Consider the following 25,293-nt stretch of genomic DNA (forward strand, 5'->3'; position numbering starts at 1 on the left):
CATCTGCAAAACTATAATACAATATCACAAACAGGATATTAATGTTGATACTGATCATAAGTTATAATGAGTTAAAAATTTCTTCTCAATTGAGTTAGCTTTTGAAATGTTTCCTTGTCCAAAATTGATCAAAACAATACTTTAAAATGTTGATTGATGACTAGTAAGCAAAGTGGAAAATGCACATTTAGTGAGTTGAGAATGGCTTTTCTGTCCCAGATTAGTTCTTGTGTCAGTGGATGAAAAGTAATTACTGCTATAATAAGACAGGATTTAGCATCAGTTATATTGCTTTTTTTTTTCTTTTTTAGCTCTAAGTGCTGAGAAACTTTTTTCACATAAATAAATAGATGAGGGAAATAGAGTTGTGTTTGACTGAGTGGATGGTGGAGCCAAGGTAGAAAATATAGAAAAAAAAGAGGAGCAAAGAGCGAGGTAGTTTGATTTTGGAGGTGTTAAATTTGGGGTCTCTACTAATTTGACCATGCAAAGGATTTCCACAAAAGCAGAGGAGGAGCAGGATTCAGAAGTGTACCAGACACCAAAGGAAAGAGGGGTTTGAGAGAGTCCCTTGAGGCCCACAAATATGCCTGCTTCAGAAAGATGAAGTAAGTACAAGGGCATCTTGGCTAGGTTAGAAAGGACAGTCGGTCACTCTCTGGCATGGACGTTGAACACTTCAGAGTGTTCTGGGCCAACCATCTTTCTAATTGTCCTAGGGAATGTTGTACTGCCAAGAACATTCAGAGATACTGATCAGATCACAAGCAACATGCCCCAACACATGCGACCTAAGAACTGTGTGGGAGGGAACTTGAGCCTGGCTTACAATGGGGCTTTAGACATATAGGATCTTCTAAGGAGTCCAGGTAATACGACCCTTGTAGGAAAAAATATCTTTGAGTGATAGAGTGGGCTATGGCTTCCAAAAGATAGGAAGAAATATATGTTAAGCAAGTCACCTAATATATAAAATGGGAATAAAGGAAGAGTGCCTGGCACATGGACTTCCCTGGTGGTCCAGTGGCTAAGACTGCACTCCCAATGCAGGGGGCCCAGGTTCAATCCCCGGTCAGGGAACTAGATCCCACATGGTGCAACTAAGACACAGCACAGCCAAATTAATGAATGAATGAATTTTAAAAGTACCTGGTGCATAGTAGGGCTTCAGTAAATATTAGCCCCACTGGTACTAGCAGTAGTAGCAACAGCAGAAGTTCCACATACCATGTGTCTGTGGCTGACATTCTTGGTTGTGCCCTTAGCCTCTCACCTAACTCATCTCCATCCTAGAGAATTTTAGTGTCCTAGAAAGATGTTCGCTCCTTTGTAAAAGAGTAAACAATGTGTTTTAAGGGTCAAACTTTTTGCAGAGGCAAAGCAACTTATAAGAAGCAAAGAGATACCATATATATGCGTAATATGCAATATTTATTTTTCTCTTTCTCACTTTACTCTGAATAACAGGCTCTAGGTTAACTCACCTTAGTTCAACTGACTCCCATTCTTTCTTTTTTATGGCTAATACTCCTTTGTATATATGTGCCACAATTTCTTTATCCATTCATCTGTCAATGGACATCTAGGTTGCTTAGGGGAAAGAGGGGGTGGGCCTAACTGAGGGGCCTAATTGAGAAGGTAGCCTGAACATATACACAGTACCTAATGTGTAAAGCGGATAGCTAATATATATAACACAGGGAGCCCAAGGAAGCTGCTCTATAACACAAGGAGCCCAGCCTGGCACTCTGTGACCATCGAGAAGGGAGGGATAGGGGATGGGGTGGGAGGGAGGCTCAAGAGGGAGGGAATATATATATATATATATATATATATATATATATATATATATAAATATATATGCCTCCCTAGTAGCTCAGTGGTGAAGAATCTGCTTGTAATACAGGAGCCACAGGAGACATGGGTTCAATCCCTGGGTCCAGAAGATCTCTGGAGGAGGTCATGGCACCCCACTCCCATATTCTTGCCTGAGAATCCCAAGGACAGAGGAGCCTGGTAGACTATATAGTCCATAGGGTTGCAAAGAGTTGGACATGGTGACTGAAGTGACTTAGCTCGCACACGTGTGTGTGTGTGTTGTGTATATATATATATATATATATATATATATATTCAGTTTTAGCTGATTCGTGTTGTTACACAGCAGGAATCAGCACAACATTGTAAAGCAATTGTTGTTCTTCAGTTGCTAATTCACGTCTGATTATTTGCAACCCTATGGACTGCAGCATGCCAGGCTTCACAGTCCTTCACTATCTTCTGGAGTTTGCTCAGATTCATGTCCTTTGAGTTGGTAAAGCCATTATTCTACAAAAAAAAAAAAAAAGCAGAAAAATTAAAAGAAGCAAAAGTAATCTCCTTGTGAGTCACAGAAGGAAAGAATAAGTGATTGTTGGCAGTTTGGGGGTGGTGGCACGGGTGTGGCATATATCTGGTGGAAGGCAAAGCAGGAGCTGCATGGCCGGCAGGGGAAGACGGAAGCAGCAGATGTGAGCCCACAGGGGATACAAACTTCCCTCACCTAGAATTTTCATAGGGGATCCCCATCCCCCCACCCCGCAAGACAAAGCTCGACGTCCTCCTAACCAAACAGTTGGCATTGAGATTGGACTCTGACATCAGTTGTGACACATTCATTCACAATGTGAGCGAGAAACAGCCATGGATTTGGCAAGTGGGAAGTCTTTGGTAATCTCAGCCCGATTGTCTCTGAGGAGTGTGGATGAAGGAACCAGAGTGGGAAGGGTCGAAGAGTCTGCAGGAGGTGAAGAGGGGCACCCTGGTGCAACAAACCACTAAATGATGGGGCTAGAGCAAAGCAGCTTCATTCTTCTCCACTGTCTCCTCTTCACTGTGCCAAAGTGGAGTGATTCTTATGTGAGATTAGGAGCAAACAAGACATGTAAACTGGAGCACACCAGGTTCCTATGAGGACTTACAGAATCATTAATGAGAAAAGCTGCAGGGCGAGAACAGGATAAGGGCGTTTACTGGCCATTGCCCACTGGCTGCTTCTGCAGATTATTTAATTATCAGAAGACGACATTCTATAAGTGGTGTTATTTTAGGTTGCTTGGGGTTTCAAACATAGTGGGCACTCTTAGACATTGAAACCCTGAAAAAATTATCCTCTGGTATGAACTACATGTCCTGAAATTGGGGTGGCCCAAAGATAGGTTTGAACAAATGGCAGGAATATACAGAAAAGCTATACAAAAAAATCATAATGTCCCAGATAACCACGATGGTGTAATTGCTCACCTAAAGCTAGACATCCTGAGCTTGAAGTCAAGGGGGCCTTAGGAAGCATCACTACAAACAAAGCTAGTGGAGGTGATGGAATTCCAGCTGAGCTATTTCAAATCCTAAAAGATGATGCTGTTAAAGTTCTGCACTCAATATGCTAGCAAATCTGGAAAACTCAGCAGTGGCCACAGAATTGGAAAAGGTCAGTTTTCATTCCGATCCCAAAGAAGGGCAATGCCAAAGAATGCTCAAACTACCACACAATTGTACTCATTTCATGCACTAGCAAAGTAATGCCCAAAATTCTCCAAGCTAGGCTTCAACAGTATGTGAACTAAGAACTTCCAGAAGTTCAAACTGGGTTTAGAAAAGGCAAAGGAACCAGAGGTCAAATTGCCAACATCTGTTGGATCTTAAGAAAAACAAGAGAATTCTAGAGAAACATTTACTTCTGCTTCATTGACTACACTAAAGCCTTTGACTGTGTGGATCACAACAAAGTGTGGAAAATTCTTAAAGAAATGGGAATGCCAAACCACCTTACCTTTCTTCTGAGAAACCTGTATGCAGGTCAAGAAGCAGCAGTTAGAACTGGACACGAAACAACTGACTGGTTCAAAATTAGGAAAGGAGTGCATCAAGGCTGTGTATTGTCACCCTGCTTATTTACTGATATGCAGAGGACATCATGCAAAATGCCAAGCTGAATAAAGCACAAGCTGGAATCAAGATTGCAGGAGAAATATCAATAACCTCAGACATGCAGAAGACACCACTCTTATGGCAGAAAGGGAAGAGGAACTAAAGAGCCTCTTGATGAAGGTGAAAGAGGAGAGTGAAAAAGCTGGCTTAAAACTCAACATTCAAAAAACTAAGATCTTGGCATCCAGTCCCATAACTTCATGTCAAATAGATGGGGAAATGATGGAAACAGTGGCAAACTTTTTTTTCTTGGGCTCCAAAATCGCTGTAGATGGTGACTGGAGCCATGAAATTAAAAGACACTTTTTCCTTGGAAGAAAAGCTATGACAAACCTAGACAGTGTACTAAAAAGCAGAGAGATTACTTTGCTGACAAAGGTCTATATAGTTAAAGCTATGGTTTTTCCAGTAGTCATGTATGGATGTGAGAGTTGGACTATAAAGAAAGCTGAGTGCTGAAGAATTGATGCTTTTGAACTGTGGTGTTGGAGAAGACTCTTGAGAGTCTCTTGGACTGCAAGGAGGTCAAACCAGCCAATCCTAAAATAAATAAATCCTGAATATTCATTGGAAGGGCTGAAGTTGAAGCTCCAATAGTTTGGCCACCTGATACAAAGAGCCAACTCATTGAAAAAGAATCTGATACTGGAAAAGACTGAAGGCAGGAGGATAAAGGGATGGAGTACGAGATGGTTGAATGGCATCACCGACTCAATGGACATGAATTTGAATAAGCTCTGGGAGTTGGTGAACAAGGAAGCCTGGTGTGCTGCAGTCCATGAGGTCACAAAAAGTCCGACACGACCAAGCAACTGAATAACAGAAGACAGATTTGAGGAGGACATGGCAACCCACTCCAGTATTCTTGCCTGGAAAATCCCATGGAAAGAGGAGCCTGGCAGTCTGCAGTCCATAGGGTCACACAGAGTTGGACACGACTGAAGTGACTTAGCATGCACGCATGTAAAGATAGTTTTATGCATTCGTGAGTATGTGGAGTATTAATAAACAATCACCTTTATATGTGATACCTTGAAAGATCTCCTCTACTAGAACATATCCTAGTAATCACTGAATCCTTTGTTTCCAGAACAGTGTTGTTGGTCACCAAGTCATGCCCCATTCTTCTGCAGTCCCATGCAATATAGCACACAAGGCTCCTTTGTCTATGGGATTTCCCAGGCAAGAATATTGGAGTGAGTTGCCATTTCCTCCTCCAGAGAATCTTCCCTACTCAGGGACTGAACCTGTGTTTCCCACACTGGTAGGCAGATTCTTTACTGTTGAGTCACCAGGGAAGCCCTAGAACAGGACCTGACACTGAATAGATGCACAATAAAGGCTGAATTGATAAATCAATTATGGAAAATGTCTTTCCCATTCATACTCTGTAGCGCCTAAGATTTTGGCATGAGGTTGTGTATGTGTGTGTGTGTGTGTGTGTGTGTGTGTGAAGCAACACCCTCATCCAATAGCAAAGAAATGATTACATCATAGGTCTCCAAAGCCTCAGTAATAACATCTTCAGTTTTCATTAATCAAATTACTTTTCTCCCATGGTATGAGAGTGGTTAGAAAGCCTGGAGTGCTTGCGAGTTGGGGGGTAGAAATGGCTGAAAGAGTGTAAAAGGAGACAAGAAACAACATCAAGCTTTGCAAAATCTTTACCCTCTACACACTCTACTCTTAGTTCAGTCTTGTCCAGAATAAGGACTCCTTTCTCATGAGACCACAGGCTGTAAAACCAAGAGACCAGTACAGGGCTCGGAGATGAATGATGCCTGGATTGGTCCTGTTAAAAATTTGCTTCATTTTCTAAGTGCTAGTGGCTTTTTGAAATATTTTCCATTTCTTTCTCTCCCTTTGTCTGTCTGTCCACGTCTGCCACTTTCCTCCCTTGCCCTGCCCACAAGTGCTCCTTCCTCGGACCCACACACATCCTGATGGCTTTGTTCTTTACTTGCAGAAGGTGTGTTTGGAGGAGTGTGTTTCAGCCAGTAACTGGAAGTAATCACAAGGCACCTGCAGACCAGCTCTCAACTTCCTTGTTTTATAGGCATATAACATTCAGCCCTTAAAGTTTTACAGAACAGTTTTAAAGTCATTTCAACTCATGTCCTTTTCCTCAAGCCGCCAGAGGTTTTTTTTTTTTTTTAGACAGAAGTGACTTTGGGAATCATTTCCTTCCCACACGCCACTCTGGCGGTCTTGTGCTGAAGTGGGGAAAAGTTGGAACTTGGGAATACAGCATCACTTTGGGAGCTTGGCTGCCTGCTACTGAGATTTCATCTTTTAATCAGCAACTTCTCTTGCTTTTCTTCCTCTGCACCATCCTCCAGACCACACAACAACCCTGTCTTATTGTTTTAGTTCATCTCTTATAATCAAAGCTGAAAGGTCTTCTAAGAAGGCATTTGTGCTCCCCGCCAGTCCATTAAGCAACAGCTGTGCCACACGTGGCCACCAGTTGCTAAATCCAGGGAGCCTCATTCATACTGTGTTCTGTGTATAAGTCAGAGGTACTGGTACGTATTGAGTTCAAGGTCCAGTACCACATTCAGATATGCAAGAAATGTAATCTTTGTTTATTCTTCTATAATTGAATTTTATTTCTATTTTGAGCCTCTCTGTTGCTAGGTAGTAGAAATTTACTCTTAACGTAATTTCCTTTGCTTGGGACTGTATCTAACTGCAGATCTGGCTTATAAATGCCAAGGTCATAGAGGGAAGGTTCATTTTATCCTTAGTCATCAGGTGATGCTGATCATCTGAAATGACCCTTGTTCCCATCACAGAGTCCTCCACCTTCAGGGATTCCCTGGAAGGCCCTCTGTTACCCTTCCCTCTTAGCATCACTGGGCAGCTATTCTTTTTTAGAACCAGGTGCTTTAATCAGGAACCCATCACTAGAATGAGGCAAGACCCCTCTGGTTGTCAGATCATATGCACATATTTTGAATCTTTATCCCTTTATTGGAGTCTCAAAAGATGGACTACAGTCCATTTTATCTGGACCCCCCATCATCTATACATTCCCATTATGTCCTTTTTATCTCTTCTTTCTTCCTCCAGCTTAAGAGAATCTTTCCAAGGCTAAGAGGATGGTGGTGGTGTTGGTAATGTGAGGCAAGGATTACTTTCCTGCATTTATCCACCATGCTAACTGAACCATAGAGTCCTCTCAGTGTCTCAGTGGCATAGGCTTTGGAAATCTCACAGCCAGAAAAGGACTGCTGCTTTCCTTGCTTTTCACTCTTTCATATACCTCCTAGTAAGGTGATAAATGTATGCAAGAGAGTCTGGCAATAGAGTAAGAGGGAGAGAGGCAAGGAACCACTTGGGTGAAATGTTAGTATTTATAAAATGTTGCTGAAAGTCTCCCCTGCATAGGTACTCCTGTTCTGGTCATCAGTTCCTAGAAGCCCTTTGTGGGACAGGTATTAGAAAGTGAATGAGAGTAGAGAAAGTCCAATAGTGTCTTAAAGTGAAGACTGAGGGGCCAAGGTATGGTTAAAACAAATATTGGTATGTCTTTCTACTTCCTGTTTCAATGTGGCAGGTGACATCAGAGAACACAAAAGAAGGAATTCTATTGTAGAGGAAATCCTATCCCTCCAATCTACCACCAGATTTATCTATCAGCTGTGTTTTATTTTTACCCTCCCAGATGAGGAAAGAAACATGAACAGTGGTTTCGATATAGGAAATGATAATTAAATTTTTTGAAATTAGAGATGTGATAAGGAAAAGGATTGACACTACAGAAAAAAAGGTGTGTTGTACAAATCTGACCTGCCAGTAAGGTCTATGAAGCAGTCAGCTTACTTTCCCAATCCCTTAAAATTTCCTTTCCTCTTACGATCATTAATTTTAGGCCAAAGTAGTTTTGAATGCCAGTATATTGTCTCTGAAGAGATTGGGCACTTGTCTATTTGCAACTCTGTTCAATTCATTTCTGTCTTCTGGGTGCCCATGGTCTCAAGATTAGAACAACTTGGAAGCAAAGTATGAGCATCTTAGAAGCAAATCAGAGCTCCTCATGTGAGGGTGTTTGTCTGCCTTGCTTGGTGATGTCTGCTATCACTCTGGGAGGTTTGCCCTGTTTGTGGCCAGACCTTAGCTTTCATTTTCCAGTTGAATGAAGATGGTTAGGTGAGAGCCAGCGAGGGGTGGGGGCAAATGAGTGCATGTGGCCAGGATGCATTATGTAATTATAATAATATTGACAAATAGTCTAATACACTTTTTCAGTTACTTTGTTCTGGAAAATAAGTGAAATGTTTATTAATCTACATTGCTACTTCAATCTTCATAACAACTCTTTAAGGTAGGAACTCTTGTTGTGACCACTGAACAGATCTGCAAAGAGCCTAGCACTTTTAAGCAATGTCCCCCTAAATAAAGACCAATACATTCCCAGTGAAAGTCCACAGCCAGAGAAGGAGCCCTGGTCCCTCCAAAGTGCAGTGGTGTAAGGCCCCACTTATAACCACACAGAGTCGGACCCACACATGGTGCTGGTAAATAAATGAAAATGGAGGAACTGTGGGGCGTAGGTATCCGCTTCAGGAAATGGTGCTGATTTGTTTGAATATTAGTACAAAATAGTCCTGGAAAGTAGCATTTTGCACCATCTTTTCCTTGTTTCTACTAAGTTTCTCCTGGAAAAGCATTGCCCATTTCCTTGAGAGGGTGAGAATTTACAGTTCCTTGGATCCTCCCTGGTCAGACCCAAATGGCAGAGAAGGCGGGAAGGAGTTGCCATTCTGGCAGCTGGACTTAGTTTTTACTTATTATATTTCACGTCTTATTCCTTCTTTTTAAAAAATTGAAACACAGTTATTTACAATGTTGTGTTAGTTTCAGGTGTGTGTGTGTGTGTGTGTGTGCATGCGCACGTGCATGCATGTGTTTGCCAAGTCACTTCAGTCACATCTGACTTTTTCGACCCTATGGACTGTAGCCTGCCAATCTCCTCTGTCCATAGGATTCTCCAGGCAAGAATACTGGAGTGGTTTGCTGTGTCCTTCTCCAGGGAATCTTCCCAACCCAGGGATCCAACTTGCATCTCCTGAAGCTCCTGCATTGCAGGTGGATTCTTTACAGCCGAGCAACTGGAAGTCCATACACACACACGTGTGTGTGTGTGTGTGCACTTTTTCAGATTCTTTTCTGTTATAGGTTATTACAAGATACTGAATACAGTTCCCAGTGCTATGCAGTAGGTCCCTGTTGTTCATCTGGTTTATATACAGCAGTATGTATCTGTCAATCACCAACTCCTATTCTATCCCTCCCCTACCTTTCCCCTTTGGTAACCATAAGTTTGTTTTCTATGTTTGTGAATCTATTTCTATTTTGTAAATAAGCTCATTTGTATCTTTTTAAAAGTCATATTCCACATATGAGTGATATCATATGATATTTGGTTTTCTTTGTCTGACTTACTTCACTCAGCATGACAATTTCTAGGTCCATCCCTGTTGCTATAAATGGCATTATTTTGCTCTTTTTATGACTGAGTAACTATATATATATATATATATATATATATACACCACATTTTCTTTATCGACTCCACTGTCAATGGACATTTAGGTTGCCTCCATGTCTTGGCTATTATAAATAGTGCTATTATGTACATTGGGATGCATATATCTTTTTGACTGAGTTTTTGTTTCTTCTGGATATATGTCCAGGGGTGGGATTGCTGGATCACATGGTCACTCTATTTTTAGTTTCTTAAGGACCCTCCATACTGTTCTCTATAGTGGCTGCACCAATCTCATTCTCACCGTTCCCAATGTAAGAAGGTTCCCTTTTTTTATACCCTCTTCCATTTCCTTCTTAATGGAAAAAAGTTGTCACCTTTTTTTTCCAGATTTTGGATGATATTTCTCTTTAGATTCTGAACTTGTATGCCTCCCTCAGGCTTTGGCATGAGCCTGTGTGTGTATGTGTGTGTGTGTGTGTGTGTAATTATTATGAAAATGTGGAAGAACTTTTATAAACTAAACCATGACATAAATTAATGCCTTTCATCCCCATATGGGTGTATCAGTGTGTGTGTGTCTGAGTAACTAAAATGCACTCCTCTAATAACTTAACCAGTTTGTCTTGGCTGGGATAAAGAGGGGCTGAGACCAGCGTGGGGCCCCAGGGCACGAAGGAGGAAGGAGAGCATTCAGGGGCGGAAAGGGTGTGAGGATGAACAGGCAGTGGTTGGACCGCTTGAATGTCTGCAGCAGAGCAAGATGCATTGTCTGTGGCTGCTCATTCCCAGCCTTTCCCCTTCCCCTCAGGCTGCTTAGAGTTGGGAACACAGTTTACCAAGCTGAGGTGGTGACAGTCCATAACATGAATTATCCACATGGTGTCTATGATTGTCTCACTCAGTCCTGCATGTGAGCTCTCAGAGGCCCAGGAGGAGAACAGGAAGGACTCTCAACCATAAGCCCGTGGAGGCGCCTCACTTTAGAGATGAGGAGGTCTAGGGAAAAGTTAAAGAGCAGGGCCAGCATTACATAGCTAGTCAGAGTCACATTTCAAGGTCCTTAAGTTCTGATGCATAACTTTGAAATCTAGCGGGCAGAATTACCTTAAGAGGTCCAGGGTCTTGTACTTTTTCTGTAACAGGTATTGGTGTGCACAGCACTCACTCCTCAATGAGAATATGTAGTATGCTATTTAAGCCACATATAGTAACTAAGGGGCTTCCCTGTTGGCTCAGATAGTAAAGAATCCGTGTGCAATGCAGGAGACCTGTATTCTATCCCTGGGTTGGGAAGATAGAAGAGACTAGCTACCCACTCCAGTTTTCTTGCCTGAAGAATTCCATGGACAGAGGAGCCTGGCAGGCTGCAGTCCATGGGGTTGCAAAGAATCAGAAATGACTCAGTGACTAGTAACTAAACTCATTACAAGGCATTCCATACAGATAATTTGGGGCTAGAAGTCTTTGGAATCAAAAACGTAACTCTGAGAAAATATGTTCAAAGGCTTTTGCTTTGCATTAAAATTTAAGTGCTGTCTAGTTAAATCTATATTCTCCTTCTTTGATAATATATCTTGAAGGTATAGTGGAGGAGAACTCTGGCCAGTTGTCTTGAGCATGGAGGAGACTTTCTGGCAGGGTTGAGGATTTGCATTTTTACACTTCTTCTTCCTCTTATAAATAACCAAGTTGACTGAAAGGAGACTAAATATTTTTGGGTTTGGAGAAATCTTATCTAGACTTGAGGCACAGACTTCTAGAGGTTGAGAGATTGCTAAGAAGCCCACTGTTATCATGACCACACTCATATCCACTCTGAGTGCCCTGGGGCCTCACTGCCTGCCAGCCCTGTGTCACTGACACATGCTACTTTTGCCAGCCCTTCTTCCTGGAATCTTACTTCTTTCTTTCAGCTCTAATTCCTTTCTCTACTGCTGGAGGAGATCCCAAGAGGACTTGGGCTAGACTGACCATAGGATGAGAGCTATTTGATATTTGCTCAGGGGCAAGAATATGGATAGAAAATAACTACTGATTGGGAAGCTTTTTGGTCCTTGGATTAGTATTTCATGAATTGTGCTCCAAGTAATTCAGTACTCCAGATGACAAAAAGTATTCTGTCCCAAACGAGTTCCATGTCCAAACAAGTATGGGGACAAAGGATTAAAGAACATTGTTGTAGGACTTTTTAGAACTTTTAATGTAACAGTTCTCAGGTACAATGTGAATCTTCAGAAGGTTGGTAGGGCACATTTTTCTCAAGCACATTTAACCACTGATACTACTTTTTTTTTGCAAAGTATCACCCAGGACCGGAGTTTATAAATACAATTTGGGAAAGGCTACTCAGCATAGACACTCAAAACTTTCGGCAAGTTACAGTCTTTCAAAGTTTGATATCTGACAAATTGATGTAGGTATTTTTCAGAGAACAGAAATGTATTCTCTTACAATCTTCATTGATGTGAAGGTTGATATTGCTGTTGGAGAACTGAGAGCATAATGGAGTATGAACTTCAGTGATGATTATTACTAAAACTGGATATATAAACGTGAAAGGGAAGGCATCTTGAGAAGTGAACATATTTCACTTCCCCAGGTTTATTCAAATACTAGGCACCCTGGATTTTTTAAAAATAGATCTGTTTTCAAACTTCTTTTTAACTTTATATTGACATAATAATGATGTACAAATGAATAAAATTATACAAAATACATTTTTATAAAGGACTAATGTTGATTTTTTTTTACTGGAAGTAATAGAAATGATAAACAAGGGACTACTTTTATTTTAGATGTGAAAGTAGACAGTATATCTGAGGACAATTCTAAACATGCCTTGATTGATGTCAGCATGACTGACTAGACTGGAAGAAACTAGAACTTGGATTTAAAAACTGTCCTGCACAGCAAAAGAGACACAGATGTATAGAACAGTCTTTTGGACTCTGTGGGAGAGGGAGACGGTGGGATGATTTGGGAGAATGGCATTGAAACATGTATAATATCATATAAGAAATGAATCACCAGTCCAGGTTCGATGCAGGATACAGGATGCTTGGGGCTCGTGCACTGGGATGACCCAGAGGGATAGTACAGGGAGGGAGGTGGGAGGGGGGGATCAGGATGGGGAGCCTGTGTACACCCGTGGCGGATTCATGTTGATGTATGGCAAAACCAATACAATATTGTAAAGTAATTAGCCTCCGATTAAAGTAAATAAATTTAAATTAAAAAAAATAAAAACTATCCTGCAAATTAAGTAGTCACTAAAAAGGCACACTGAGCTGCCCATTACAGAAACCAATGGATATGATGCTGGATACCCTGGTGATTGTGTTCTGCCCATAAAACCATGTAAAGTAGTTCTCTCTCGGGTATTGCATAGAGTTCAGGGTGGATCATATGGAATATCATCTGGCAAAAGAAAGGCAGAGGGATTCTTCTGGGGGCTCCTGCTCTACTCAGCTGACTACTGATATACAAAGGGCTTAGGTATGAGGAATAAAGCAAGTCCTGGAAACTAGGATCGGATCTAGGACACAAGGCGGGGGGCCAGCCTGCAAACACAGCTAAGGTGACTCTGAAGCCTAGGGTCGGTTGGTCCAGACCTGTTGACATGCTGTTTCAGGTCCTGGAGATGAGAATTGGTCTGATCCTGATAATGTTTAGGGGTGAAAAAGGAAAGTCTTCCATGGGAAGAGGAGAAAAGGAGGGACTAGACAGAAGTTAGGACACTCAGAGATCCTAAGCCTTTTCTTTTGTAACAACAGTGATGCCACTGGCTGTTTCGTCCAAGTCCATATTGGATGTAATGAACTCTTCTCTGAAATATCTCTCTTGGTGTTCTTGGGGAGACTGGGGGAAACGAGGGTGGAGCATATTCCCTGTAGAGCCTGTGACATTTGGAATTTCATGATAGTTCAGTTGGACGTCTCTTTTGTCTCAGTGGTTGTTAGTTCCTTGAGAGCATGGGTCATAAAATCAGAAGCAACATGTACAACTGTCACTTACTGAACTCTTTCAATATGCCAAATGCTTTAAACAAAAAAAGAGGAGTGTTATTATCTCTACTTTACAGACAGCAGAACTGATCTTCTAGAACGTCAGATAGCTGTTCAAGTCCTCAGAGAATTGCATGTGCTTTCATTTAAGACCAATGGCTCTCAACCTGGGAAGTTTTAAAAAATATTGAGTCATGTACCCTATCCTCAGCTATTCATTTCACTGGGGCTGGCATTTGGACATCTGTATTTTTCAACGCCGTGAGGTGATTTTAATGTGCAACCAGGGCTCAGAATCTTGGCCTTCTCTCATGTCGCCTTGTCGTATTGTTATCCCTGGTGTCCAGTACAACACTCACCCAAGACAAAGGTTAGAGACATGTTTATTGATTAGTTCAGAAGGTGTTTGTGGCAAAAGGGAAGAGCAGGGGCTGAATGCCACTAGAAGTTGTAAACTGTTCCCCTTAGAGGCTGGAAATGAACACTGTTTCCAGAAGGCAGAGGCTGGTTATTCATTCTATGCTTAGAGGTATTTTGCAACCCTTCCATTGCAGGTGGTGTTGTCCTCAACCCAGCCTATTATGGCATGCCTGGCCACACCAACATCATGGTCCATGAGGTGGGGCATGTCCTGGGACTCTACCATGTCTTCAAAGGGGTCAGTGAGAGAGAATCCTGTGATGACCCCTGCAGGGAGACTGTGCCATCCATGGAGACAGGAGACCTCTGCGCTGACACTGCCCCCACTCCCAAGAGTAAGCTGTGCCAGAACCCAGAGCCTGCCAATGACACCTGTGGCTTCACCCACTTCCCAGGGGCTCCATTCAACAACTACATGAGTTATACAGGTATCACCACTGTCCTGATGGATTTCTTTTCTGTTAAGATTACATGGAGGCCTTTGCTGGCTGGGAGGGCGGAGGTATGAGAATTAGAGAGTATCATCAAGAGTCACTCATGCCAGAGAATTGAAGTGTATTTATCATGGCATTTATTTTCATGTTCTTGAAGAACTTACAGAAATATTGAAGTTTGGATTAGTCTCATTGACTACATTCTCCTCCACTAAAAACTAAAAGAAAAACACACCTCTGACACAGATAGTTAAAGAGAGAGACAAAGTCAAACACTCTCTTGAGAGCCCCTTGACCTCTAGAACTTGGTTATCCTGCTTCTTTGCCACATTCTTAGGGATTTACTCTGAAGGAGAGTCCAAAAGTGATGGAGAAAGAGGTTTTTGGGTCAAGGTGGCTGTTTTTACTGGTTTTGAAGTTGATCAGAAAGATGGTTCTGGTTAATGTTAGGCTCAGAGTTCCTTTTTCTTTTATGTTATTTTTAAAAGTATCAGATTCTCCTCTTCCAACACTAGCCAAGGGCTGATTCTTAGTCTTCCTATAAAAAATGGTGCTGTCTCACTTAAAAATGGTAATTTCCTGGTCCTGGGGACAACTTTAGTGTCTGGTTTTGTTGTCTTGGATTATGCTTCTTCTTTATCCTTCCACATCTTTCCTGTTTCTGTCAAAAAGCAATACTAGTCATCATCTCCTGATAATGGGCTTACATTTATCCCTAAAATTGAGGAGTGATGTGATTCGATGACTTATCCTGGTGGTGAAGGAAAGAAGTAATTTTTCTATAAGGTTCAGGGACTTGGTCATAAGTTCCAGAACCACCCCCTCCCCCCAAAAGGTAAATGATAAGAAGCTGGCCGTGCCTTTGAAGGGAAGAGAGTGCTGAACTAGTCCTGTCCATGACCCATCAATATATTCCTATCTAAATCTAATCTAGGCACATGATTCAGGTACATAAAATTCATGAGGACCAGCCCTCCAGCAGTGTCCCTTTCCAGGGCAGAGGGACAAGGCAATGGGGTGCGGAGGGCAGAGCTCTTTAGACACCACCTTTGAAGTGGAGAGAGAAAACACCTAAGAAGTAAGGAGAGTGTTGTGTGTGCTTTCATGGAAAAAGACCTGGAAACTAAGATAACTCTCTTTCTAACTTTATGAAAAGTGTCCCTAATGGGGAATTTTGCAGCTCCAAAAGGAAGTTGGGGATCACCACTCCAAGTTGTGATGCCTCCTTGACGTTTTGGCCCTCTTTCCTCGAGCATCTCCACTGAATGCTCACTAACCTTGGCCAAAGTCCCCAGGCATAAAGCAGGTGTCTAACTCCACACACGGTCATGGATAAAGGGTCATACGCTGAAACACTGCCATCTTGTGGTTTCCTGGATAAACAGTGTCAGCTCAGAGCAACCTGTACCGCAGGGCTTGAGTCTCTCACTGGCCCAGCCCAAGGTAAACATCAAGCCCAATTTGCTTTAGAGATAAGCCACTGCTCTTCTCTGCCTTCTCTTTCCCATCTCCAGCCTAGATACTTTCTGGCAAAATCTATCCCCACTTTGGTGGACTTCTCAGGGTAAAGCCTCCATCTCTCTTGTTCCCTTTTTTTGTCTCCGCAGACGATGACTGCACTGACAACTTCACCCCCAACCAGGTGGCCCGAATGCACTGCTATCTGGACCTTGTATATCAGCAGTGGAGCCAGAGCCAGAAGCCCACCCCCATCCCCATCCCCCCCATGGTCATCGGGCAGACTCAAAAGTCCCTCACTATCCACTGGCTGCCTCCTATTAGTGGAGTTATGTATGACAGGTGAGAGGGCGCTGGCTGTGGGTGAGCTGGTATCTTCCTCCGTGGCGTTTCTTATGAATGAGGGAAAGAATGTGAAATTGGGGGAACCCCAGTTTGTAACAATAAGTGTGCACCATTGCTCAGGGCTGCGTCGGCCTCCCTGCTCCATCCTTATCTCCTGAGCAGGGTTCCTGGGGCTCTCACGTAAGCCAACACTGCATCATGTGTGCCTGCTCCTTGGCTAGGGGCATCTCCGATGTTTCCTTATGTCACATCTGGCATGGTCCCAGGAGCTGTGAAGAGGTTGACAAACGTGGTAACAATGATCTGGCAAAACTGGGACGGCACTTGCTTCCTGCCCAGGTCAGCTGTTATGCTTGGAGTAAGGATGGAGAACAGTAGTAAGGGGCTTACTACTTGCGCAGTAGTGTCTGGATGAAGGGAAGTGCACCGTCTTCCTCCAGGCAATTCTGGGGCTGGGTGGGTAACTGGCCTATTCAAGCCATGTATCAGGGGCTTAACTGGTTTGGGTGGGTGTTTCTAATGCCTCTTTTCTATCTTGTTATACCCTGTGCCTGCCTCAGTTATGGCTATTATATCTCGTGCAATTGTCATTACCTGTTCATTTTCCTGTCTGTTCCACTGCTCAACTGGTAGTCCCAAGGGGGCAGAACTGCTTTCTGTTATCTTGGTCTCTTGGCCTGCCACAATAAACACCTAATTCATATTTAGTGAAGAGAATCATTCTAGCTAAAGTTGGTTTTTATTCATCCTCTGCATATTGCTGTAATGATTACCAGGAACATTTCTGTGGCAAAGAGAGATGGAAGGAAAAGGGTGATCTCTGACAATTGGTGGGAAGATGGGGGATGTCGTTTAATGGGGAAGGGTCGGAACCCCATCCACGACCTGCTGTCCATTTTCCCAAAACCTGCCACTGTCTTCTAAATAACCAGTGGTCGTGGTTTACTGGGGCCTTCTGTGTGAGAGGCATTCACTATATGAGATGTTTTACCTGAAATTATTTTCTTTAATTCTTGCGGTGAGCCCAATCCCTGCTGTATCAGTGAGCAATCCAAGGCAGGGTAGAGGTGAACTGGGTACATCCCCGGGAATTTCAGAAGTGGAGGATGTGGAATAGATTGTTTCTTTGAATTTGGGGCTTTCTCATTGAGCAGGTGGATAGCCCCTCATCTGTGTGACACCTTTCTGGGTGTCAGATCCCTGCTGAGGAGATGAGTGTCCCTGAAGCATGTTCCCGTGTATTCCAGCTTTTCCGAAAACCTAGGAGAGAGGACAGGCAGAGACAGGGATGGGAAGAAGCAGGTGAATCATTTTGCAAAGTGGCTTTCCCAGCCTTCTGGGATCTTGGTACTTTGCTAGCCCAATATGCACTTACTGCATGATGGTACTTAAGACTCACAAGCCTATAAAGCAGTTTCGATTTTCATCAGCCCCCAAGCTCTCACAGACCCCTTTTGTGAGTTGACCTATATCTCTGTGATGTGTGGAAGAAACCTCTTCTTGCGAATGTGACCTTGGGTGGCTCTGGCTGAACAGTAGGCCCTCCCTGGGTATGTGCAAACCCACGTTTTTACATCAGTTTATGTAACACGTGTAAACAATTTAATCTTTCAATTCTCTCTCTGGTACAAACGTTACGATAAAGCAGACATCACTGCTGGCTGGCTGCGAGGCTGTTGGCAGCAAAGGCTGCAGTTGGCTTCCTTTTCTCAGCGAGGTGGGCCACAGCGCCGAGGCCTCACGACACGTGTGTCGGGGAGACTCACGTCACGTTCCCAGGGATTTGTGTCATGCTTGGAGTTGTGTTTACTCCTCTCCAGTAGGTATTTGGAATCCTTATGTCAGAGAGAGCCCAACCACGCACTCAGCGGCGGCCCCGGAAGAGCCAAGTGCATCAGGGAACTGTGGTTTGGAATTGTGTCCGCAGCGGCCGTGAGTGCTGACTGCAGTCACGGGTTGCAGTTAATGACACCTTTTCATTGCCAAAGTCCTGGACACTTGATGGTGTTTGGGAATTTGCTCAGAGAAATTAAGAAATTTCTGACTGTAGGCAGTTCATCTCTCTGAGCCTGAGTATCCTCACTCGTAAACAGGGATGAGAAATAATTTATGAAAAGCATCTCGTGGGACAATGCCAGGTATTAAGCACACAATAGTGTGCTTAATACACAGCAGCTGGTAGTGAGAGGGTAACAGGTAGGAAGGCCAGAGGTCCCCAAGCGGCAGGAGGAAATAGACAGCAAGTGTATTTCCTCCTCTACACAGAATTGAAAGAGGCTTCTTTTAATTCTGTGTTGAAGACACCTGGTTCTGCCTTGAGCTAATTGATGTGTTTTTCTTATGGAAATATTTTTCTTAAGCTATGTTAATGAAACTATGGTATCTGCTTTGGAACTGCCTGTCTTCAAAATGGTTCCACCTAAGACTAACTTTTTCACTTTTCTCAAACCTTGGGTCGATAATGGCTCAACAAACCAGTATTCATTGCAACTGTTTTATGGCCAGGGGATGACACACCTCCTGCCCTCCTATCTCAAAAATGCATATCGTGGAAGAGCAGCCTGGTGAAACTCCCTCAGGCTTAAGGTGTTTCTTTTATCTGATTGAGAAGACTCTTGAGAGTCCCTTGGACTGCAAGGAGATCCAACCAGTCCATTCTGAAGGAGATCAGCCCTGGGATTTCTTTGGAAGGAATGATGCTAAAGCTGAAACTCCAGGACTTTGGCCACCTCATGCGAAGAGTTGACTCATTGGAAAAGACTCTGATGCTGGGAGGGATTGGGGGCAGGAGGAGAAGGGGATGACAGAGGATGAGATGGCTGGATGGCATCACTGACTCGATGGACGTGAGTCTGAGTGAACTCCGGGAGTTGGTGACGGACAGGGAGGCCTGGTGTGCTGCGATTCATGGGGTCGCAAAGAGTTGGACATGACTGAGCAACTGATGTGATCTGATCTTTATCTGATTAGAAGCTAACAGACAATGGCTCAGCCAGTAAAGAATCTGCCTGCAATGTAGGAGACCTGGGTTTGATCCCTGGGAAGATCCCCAGGAGGAGGGAAAGGCTACCCACTCCAATATTCTGGCCTGGAGAATTCCATGAACTGTGTAGTCCATGGGGTCACAAAGAGTTGGACACAACTGAGTGACTTTCACTTTAAACAAGCATAAAACACCTTGTTAAAAACTATCAAGCAGGCACTCTTTCTGTCCCCTTCTGATGTTTATGTCAGAAGCTTTTCCAATCTCTGTTATACTTTAATAGAACTTTGCTACAGAAAAGGGTCCAAGTAGTCGAGCCTGGTCTCTGACCCCAAATCAAAATCCTCTCTTCTGGAGGTCACGAATCCCAGCGTAACACACAGCTCACAGCAGCAACCTTTCAGTAGCACAATCATTACCCTTATTTGACAATACTGTTTTTCTACCATATTATTGGATTTTACTTTTCTCTTGCTGCTTCTTGAGAGACCTTGATTCGGTACCTCTGTTTGCAGATGGATCATTCACAGTGGGGTTTCCACAAACTATTACGTGTAAAATAAGCTACAAGGATATGCTGTACATCATGGGGAATACGGCCAATATCTCATAATCACTGTAAATGGAGTATACCCTTTAAAACTGAATCACTGTTTATATATCTAGAACTTATATAATATTATATAACAGCTGGCCTGGCGTGTTGCAATTCATGGGGTTGCAAAGAGTCGGACACGACTGAGTGACTGAACCGAACTGAGACTTCAATAAATTAAAAAAAATTCTAAGTATCAGAAACAGGCTTCATCAAGTGATTTACCCTTGCTATTTAGCTATTTACATTACTCTTCAAGATATGGTGCTTGAAGAGCTCTTCATAGTCTTATTAATAGTCTCAAGGATGCCCACAGAACAAGCTCTCACTGAGGGACCGCTTAGACCAGTCTCTGTCCTAACTGCTAGGCACAGAAAGAATAGAGCTCAGCCTGGAACCCCTCCAGGAGAAGGAATGGGAATGGGGATTGTCAATACCAAATATCAGTGTCCCAAGATGGGAGCTAGAAGATGTAGTAGGTGCCCAGAGGGGAGAGTGCTGGTCATCCAGAGGAGTCAGGCTAAGTACCATTGCAGGGGATACACTTGCATAGGTTTTGAGGGATGAATAGGAGCTTGCTAAATAAAGAAGCTTGGAAAGTCGACTTAGCAGGAGAGAGTACATCATGTTTCATGGAACTGTGTGATGGGTAGGATGTTTTTGTGAAGTGGTGATTTGTTATTGTGATGGGAACATAAAATTCATGAAGAAACTGAAGGAGGTAAGGCTAGAGCTCTTCTCTGAAGGATCTTGGGTCATGATCAGGAATTTAGGCATATCCCCATAGGTGTTGGAGAACCAAGAGGCATTATATTTCATATGACCCTTACATGTGTGATTAAAAAGTGGAGTGTTAAAACATAAGACCACATATAGCTAGTAAGTTTACTGTGAAAACTGCTGTTCGTTTTACTCAGGGGAATGCAAGGAGCCTCTGGCTGACTTATTGAGAATCAGCAAAAAAGCTGTTTTATGCTGAAAGATTCAGATTGTAATTATTTTGTGTTGACCATTGCTGGGATAGAAGTCCTCTTTCATCTCCACAGGCCTCCTTTATGACTTAGTTAAATTCTTCTGCTTCATAACCTTGAGATTTTCATGTCACTCTGAATTTTGCAAAGGTGAGGTCTATACAAGAAGGGAGTGAGTTGCGAAAGAGCTGTGTTCCCAGTTACCCCCCAGGGCCTCCATACCCACTGTCACTTCCCTGCCCCAAAAGTCATCTGAATTTTGTTGTCCCAGTCCATCTGACCTATTCTTCCCGTCTCCACCCCCCACGTTGTTTTCGCAGGGCCCCGGGCAGCGTGTGTGGCGCCTGCACTGAAGATGGCACGTTCCGTCAGTACGTGCACACGGCTTCCTCCCAGCGTGTGTGTGACTCCTCAGGTTACTGGACTCCAGAGGAGGCCGTGGGTAAAGGACCATGGCTTTTTCATTTACACCTTGGTGGCCACTGAGAATGGGGGTGGAGGTAAAGGGTGAAGTGGTGGCAGTGAGAATAAGGCAGTGTGCGTGCGTGTGTGTGTCTGTGTGTATGGTTTGCTGGAAACCTCCAGGGATCTGCAAGTGACTCTGGCTGGGATCTTTGTGCGGATGGCCCACCTGTGCTTAAGGTGGTGGTGGCTGTGCTGAGTCAGAGGACAGATGGGGGACCGGGGGAGGAGAACTCTGGGGACGACTTCAGGATGAGCTGGCTCCAGCACATCATGCTATTTGTGCCCGCCAGCCCATGGAACAGCCTTGCCACTGGATGACGTAAGCTGATCTCGTCCCTGCCTCTGTCAGGAAACACTTATGCACACTTACTGAGCCAGCCGGGGTGGGGGTGGGGTGGACTAGGTGTTCCAAACTCATCGTTCTCATCTATGCTATTTTATGAGTCTATTAACCTGTGGTGCTGGTTGTGCTTTGGATGTGATCTAAGCTAGGCTCTGGGAGGGGAAAATGTTTTTAGCTGTTGTCCCCTTTCCTGTCCCACCCCCCAACTTCTCAGTTACATATTCACTCACATACGTGTATCAGTGCTTTACAGCAAATTAGAGCGTGAATGCTATCCCAATTCAAGTCCCAAATATGCTGTTGACATGAGTTTCAGCATCTTCTGATGAATGGCTTGACTTTTTCCATCATGACTGTCCTGTTTGGTCCATCAAACCATCAGCGCTTACCTAGTCATCATCTTCTCTTGAGTAAAACAATTCAATCAGATGTGTTGGGCATGGTCCTATTTGAGTTAGTTTGCAATCTTGACTCTGATAAGAAAAAAAGGAGAACGTTGGTCTAAGAATCTACCATGTCCCCTTGGACTCCCAGTTACTCAAACAACAGGAGCCTGAAGGAGAAATCTGGAGGGAGACAATTGACCTGACTGATCATATAGGACTTTTTTCAAATGAGTTTTCAGGGAAGAATGGAAAGTGACTATAAAATTTACATTGGCACGGCACAGGACTCATTTAGAGACTGGCATTTCATAAAAGGCCATTCTTGTGGCAAACAGTTTGTCCTGCACTAGTGTTTTAATGCCTATTTGACTGTCTGGCCCTGTACTTTTTCCTTTTTAATTCTTGGAAAAATTTAAAGTTATCTGGTAGAGGTGAAAGGAATTAGAAGTTCTGGTTTCTAACTCTTGTATTGTGTCTCCAAGCAAACCAAATTAGCTTTTAGGGCCTCCACTCCATCTTTTCACATGAGATCATAATAAAAACTTTCTGACAGACAGTGCTACTGTTGAGGAGCTGGCTTCCAAGGGCCTGCAGTCTGCTAGTATTTGGGGATGACTATTGGAAAATACTGCTGGGAAATACTGGTATTCCTTTGTTTTGAACAGGTGAAGAATCAAGTCATATTTTAAATATATAAAATGAAAGGAATTGACTCCCAAGCAGAACACACACAAACACAGATATGATCAAAATGTATTTAATGATACTTATTGGACGTTTATTGATCACCAACTACATTATGAGTACTATAAAGATTAGAAAATTGAACCAGATATATTCCCTGCTTAAATATCATCTTCTTGGAGAGAACTTCCCTGGCTACATGATCTGAAATAGCCCCCAGTCTCACCCCATCATTCTCTAGTCCTTTTTCCTCCTTTATTTTTCTTCAGAGATGACATTACCACTTGAAATTACACCTCTTTATTTACTGTTGCACCTATCACCCTACAGTAAGATATATGTGGTCAGTATCTTTATCTTGTTCATTACTCAATCTCTGATACCTAGTTTAGTGCTAGATATAAAAGAGGTATACAGTCAATTTTTATTGAGTTAATGAATGAATGGATTCACAATATAGGGAAAAAACAATAGGGACTGAAAGATGTAACACACACACACACACACACACACACACTTGAACTTATTTCCTCTGGGATATGGAACATTGTTTTCCAAATCCTGAAGGGATAAGTCATTCTATTTTTGCACATATAGTTTGCAAATATTCCTATGAAACATCGTACAGATCTTCTATACTAAGTAAGTGAAAGTGAAAGTCACTCAATCCTGTCTGACTTTTCAACTCCATGGACTATACAGTCCACAGAATTCTCCAGGCCAGAATACTGGTGTAGGTAGCCTTTCCCTTCTCCAGGGGATCTTCCCAACCCAGGGATCAAACCCATGTCTCATGCACTGTAGGCAGATTCTTTACCAGCTGAGCCACCAGGAACTACTAAGTAAGGCAGGGTTAAATAGGCCTTGTTTTATAAATGAGGACACGAAGGCTTAGAGAGACTGGCCATAGTCACATAGCTAATGCACAGCACCAAGCAGAGCCAAACTACGTTTTTTTTTTAATTTAGCAGTTTTCTTTTAATTCCCTTTGTGGGATATAAAAGGAAACCACCTTGTATATAGATTATTTCCACAGAGATGACCTTAATATGTTAGCAATCTTTGATTTTTCACCATTACATTTTTGGCTACCTGGCTACTGAATCTCCTTTTTCTTCTACTAAAGAAAAGTGTTTCTATTTCCTGCGGGCAGTTTCCTGATCTCCTGCCTTACACATATCTGAACTAAAGGGGAAATTTCAGTGTATGGTTTTAAAGTTTGACTTACAGTCCTTTGGAAGGCTTTCTAAGGTATGATCTTAGGGAATCAAAGTTTTGTGAAGAGCAACAGTTAAACAGTGTGGCAACAGCCTGAAAAAAACATTGGCCTTATTAATAAAATAGGGCTTCAGAAGCATTGCTTTATCATAAATTATTAATAAACTAAGTACAAATAGTTCTTCTTGGCTCAAGAATTCTTTTTTTTAAATTTTAAAAATATTTTAAAGTTATTTATTTATTTATTTTTGGCTGTGCTGGGTCTTCACTGTTGCATGTGGGATTTCTCTAGTTGCAGCGAGCAGGGGCTACTCTTCATTGTGGTGCTCAGGCTTCTCATTGCGGTGGCTTCTGTTGTTGCAGAGCTTGGGTCTAGAGCGTGGGCTGAGGAGTTGTGGTGCATGGGTTTAGTTGTACCAAGCATATGGAATCTTCCCCACCCAGGGACTGAACCTGTGTCCCTGCATTGGCAGGCAGACTCTTAAGTCCTAGACCACCAGGGAAGTCCTGCTCAAGGATTCTTTAAGGCTTACCTTATCTCCATCAGCCTCATGTTTCCACTTAGGATTGGGGTCACTCCATTCTCAGTGCCATGCTGGGTTTCTCTTGTTAAAGGGCACCAGACAGAGGTGATTTGGAGCAGAGTGCTTTAGAATCATTAGAGCTTTATCTTCAGTAAGGGCTTCCTAGGTGGCTCAAGGGGTAAAGAATCCACCTGCCCAATAAAGGAGCTGCTGGAGATGCAGGTTTGATCCCTGGATCAGGAAGATACCCTGGAGGAGGAAATGGCAACCCACTCCAGTATTATTGCTAGGAAAATCCCCCAACCTACTAAGCTGACCAGTTCCTATAAGAATATGCTCCAAATTCTCTTCTTCTTCATTTTCTTTCCTGACTATTGATAGGGGTGACTCATTTTCAGATTTTTATTGGTGGTTCCTGATGCATCTGTCTTTTGGCTCGTCTCCCTCAGGGCCTCCGGACGTGGATCGGCCTTGTGAGCCGAGCCTGCAGGCCTGGAGTCCCGAGCTCCACCTGTACCACATGAACATGACGGTCCCCTGCCCCACGGAAGGCTGCAGCCTGGAGCTGCTCTTTCAGCACCCGGTCCAAGCTGACACTCTCACCCTATGGGTCACCTACCTCTCCATGGGCTCTTCCCCGGTGCTCTTTGACACGGAGATCTTGCTGGAACACCAGAAGTCTGTGCACCTGGGCCCCTTGGACACTTTCTGTGACACACCGCTCACTATCAAACTGCATGTTGATGGGAAGGTCATGGGGGTGAAAGTCTACACCTTTGATGAGCGGATGGAGATTGACGCAGCTCTCCTGACTTCTCAGCCCCACAGTCCCCTGTGTTCTGGCTGCAGGCCTGTGAAATACCAGGTCCTCCGTGAGCCCCCATTTGCCAGTGGCTTGCCTGTGGTGGTGACGCATCCTCTCCGGAAGTTCACAGACACGTGAGTTGGGCAGCAGGGCTTTCTAAACCGTGGGGCCTCCTGAGGCTTTGGAAGTGGGTTT

General features: G+C 43.3%; 1 protein-coding gene and 1 long non-coding RNA gene across 2 annotated transcripts in view; one reads left to right on the plus strand and one right to left on the minus strand.

The window, feature by feature from the left end:
* The window catches only part of PAPPA2 (pappalysin 2), a 316,324-nt gene that overhangs the window by 121,726 nt on the left and 169,305 nt on the right, over positions 1-25,293 (plus strand). The window contains exons 4-7 of the mRNA XM_010813486.4: positions 14,022-14,315; positions 15,929-16,121; positions 20,994-21,115; positions 24,743-25,232. Of these exons, the coding sequence (XP_010811788.2) occupies positions 14,022-14,315; positions 15,929-16,121; positions 20,994-21,115; positions 24,743-25,232 (1,099 nt within the window). The remainder of the gene's footprint in view (positions 1-14,021; positions 14,316-15,928; positions 16,122-20,993; positions 21,116-24,742; positions 25,233-25,293) is intronic.
* On the minus strand, positions 16,824-24,987 carry LOC101902104 (uncharacterized). The gene is made up of 3 exons (XR_237853.5): positions 24,913-24,987; positions 21,871-21,954; positions 16,824-17,384 (listed from the first exon to the last, which is right to left on the minus strand). It is a non-coding gene; the product is annotated as an uncharacterized lncRNA (long non-coding RNA).

Source organism: Bos taurus, chromosome 16 (assembly GCF_002263795.3).
Source record: "Bos taurus isolate L1 Dominette 01449 registration number 42190680 breed Hereford chromosome 16, ARS-UCD2.0, whole genome shotgun sequence".
NCBI classification, from domain to species: Eukaryota; Metazoa; Chordata; class Mammalia; order Artiodactyla; family Bovidae; genus Bos; species Bos taurus.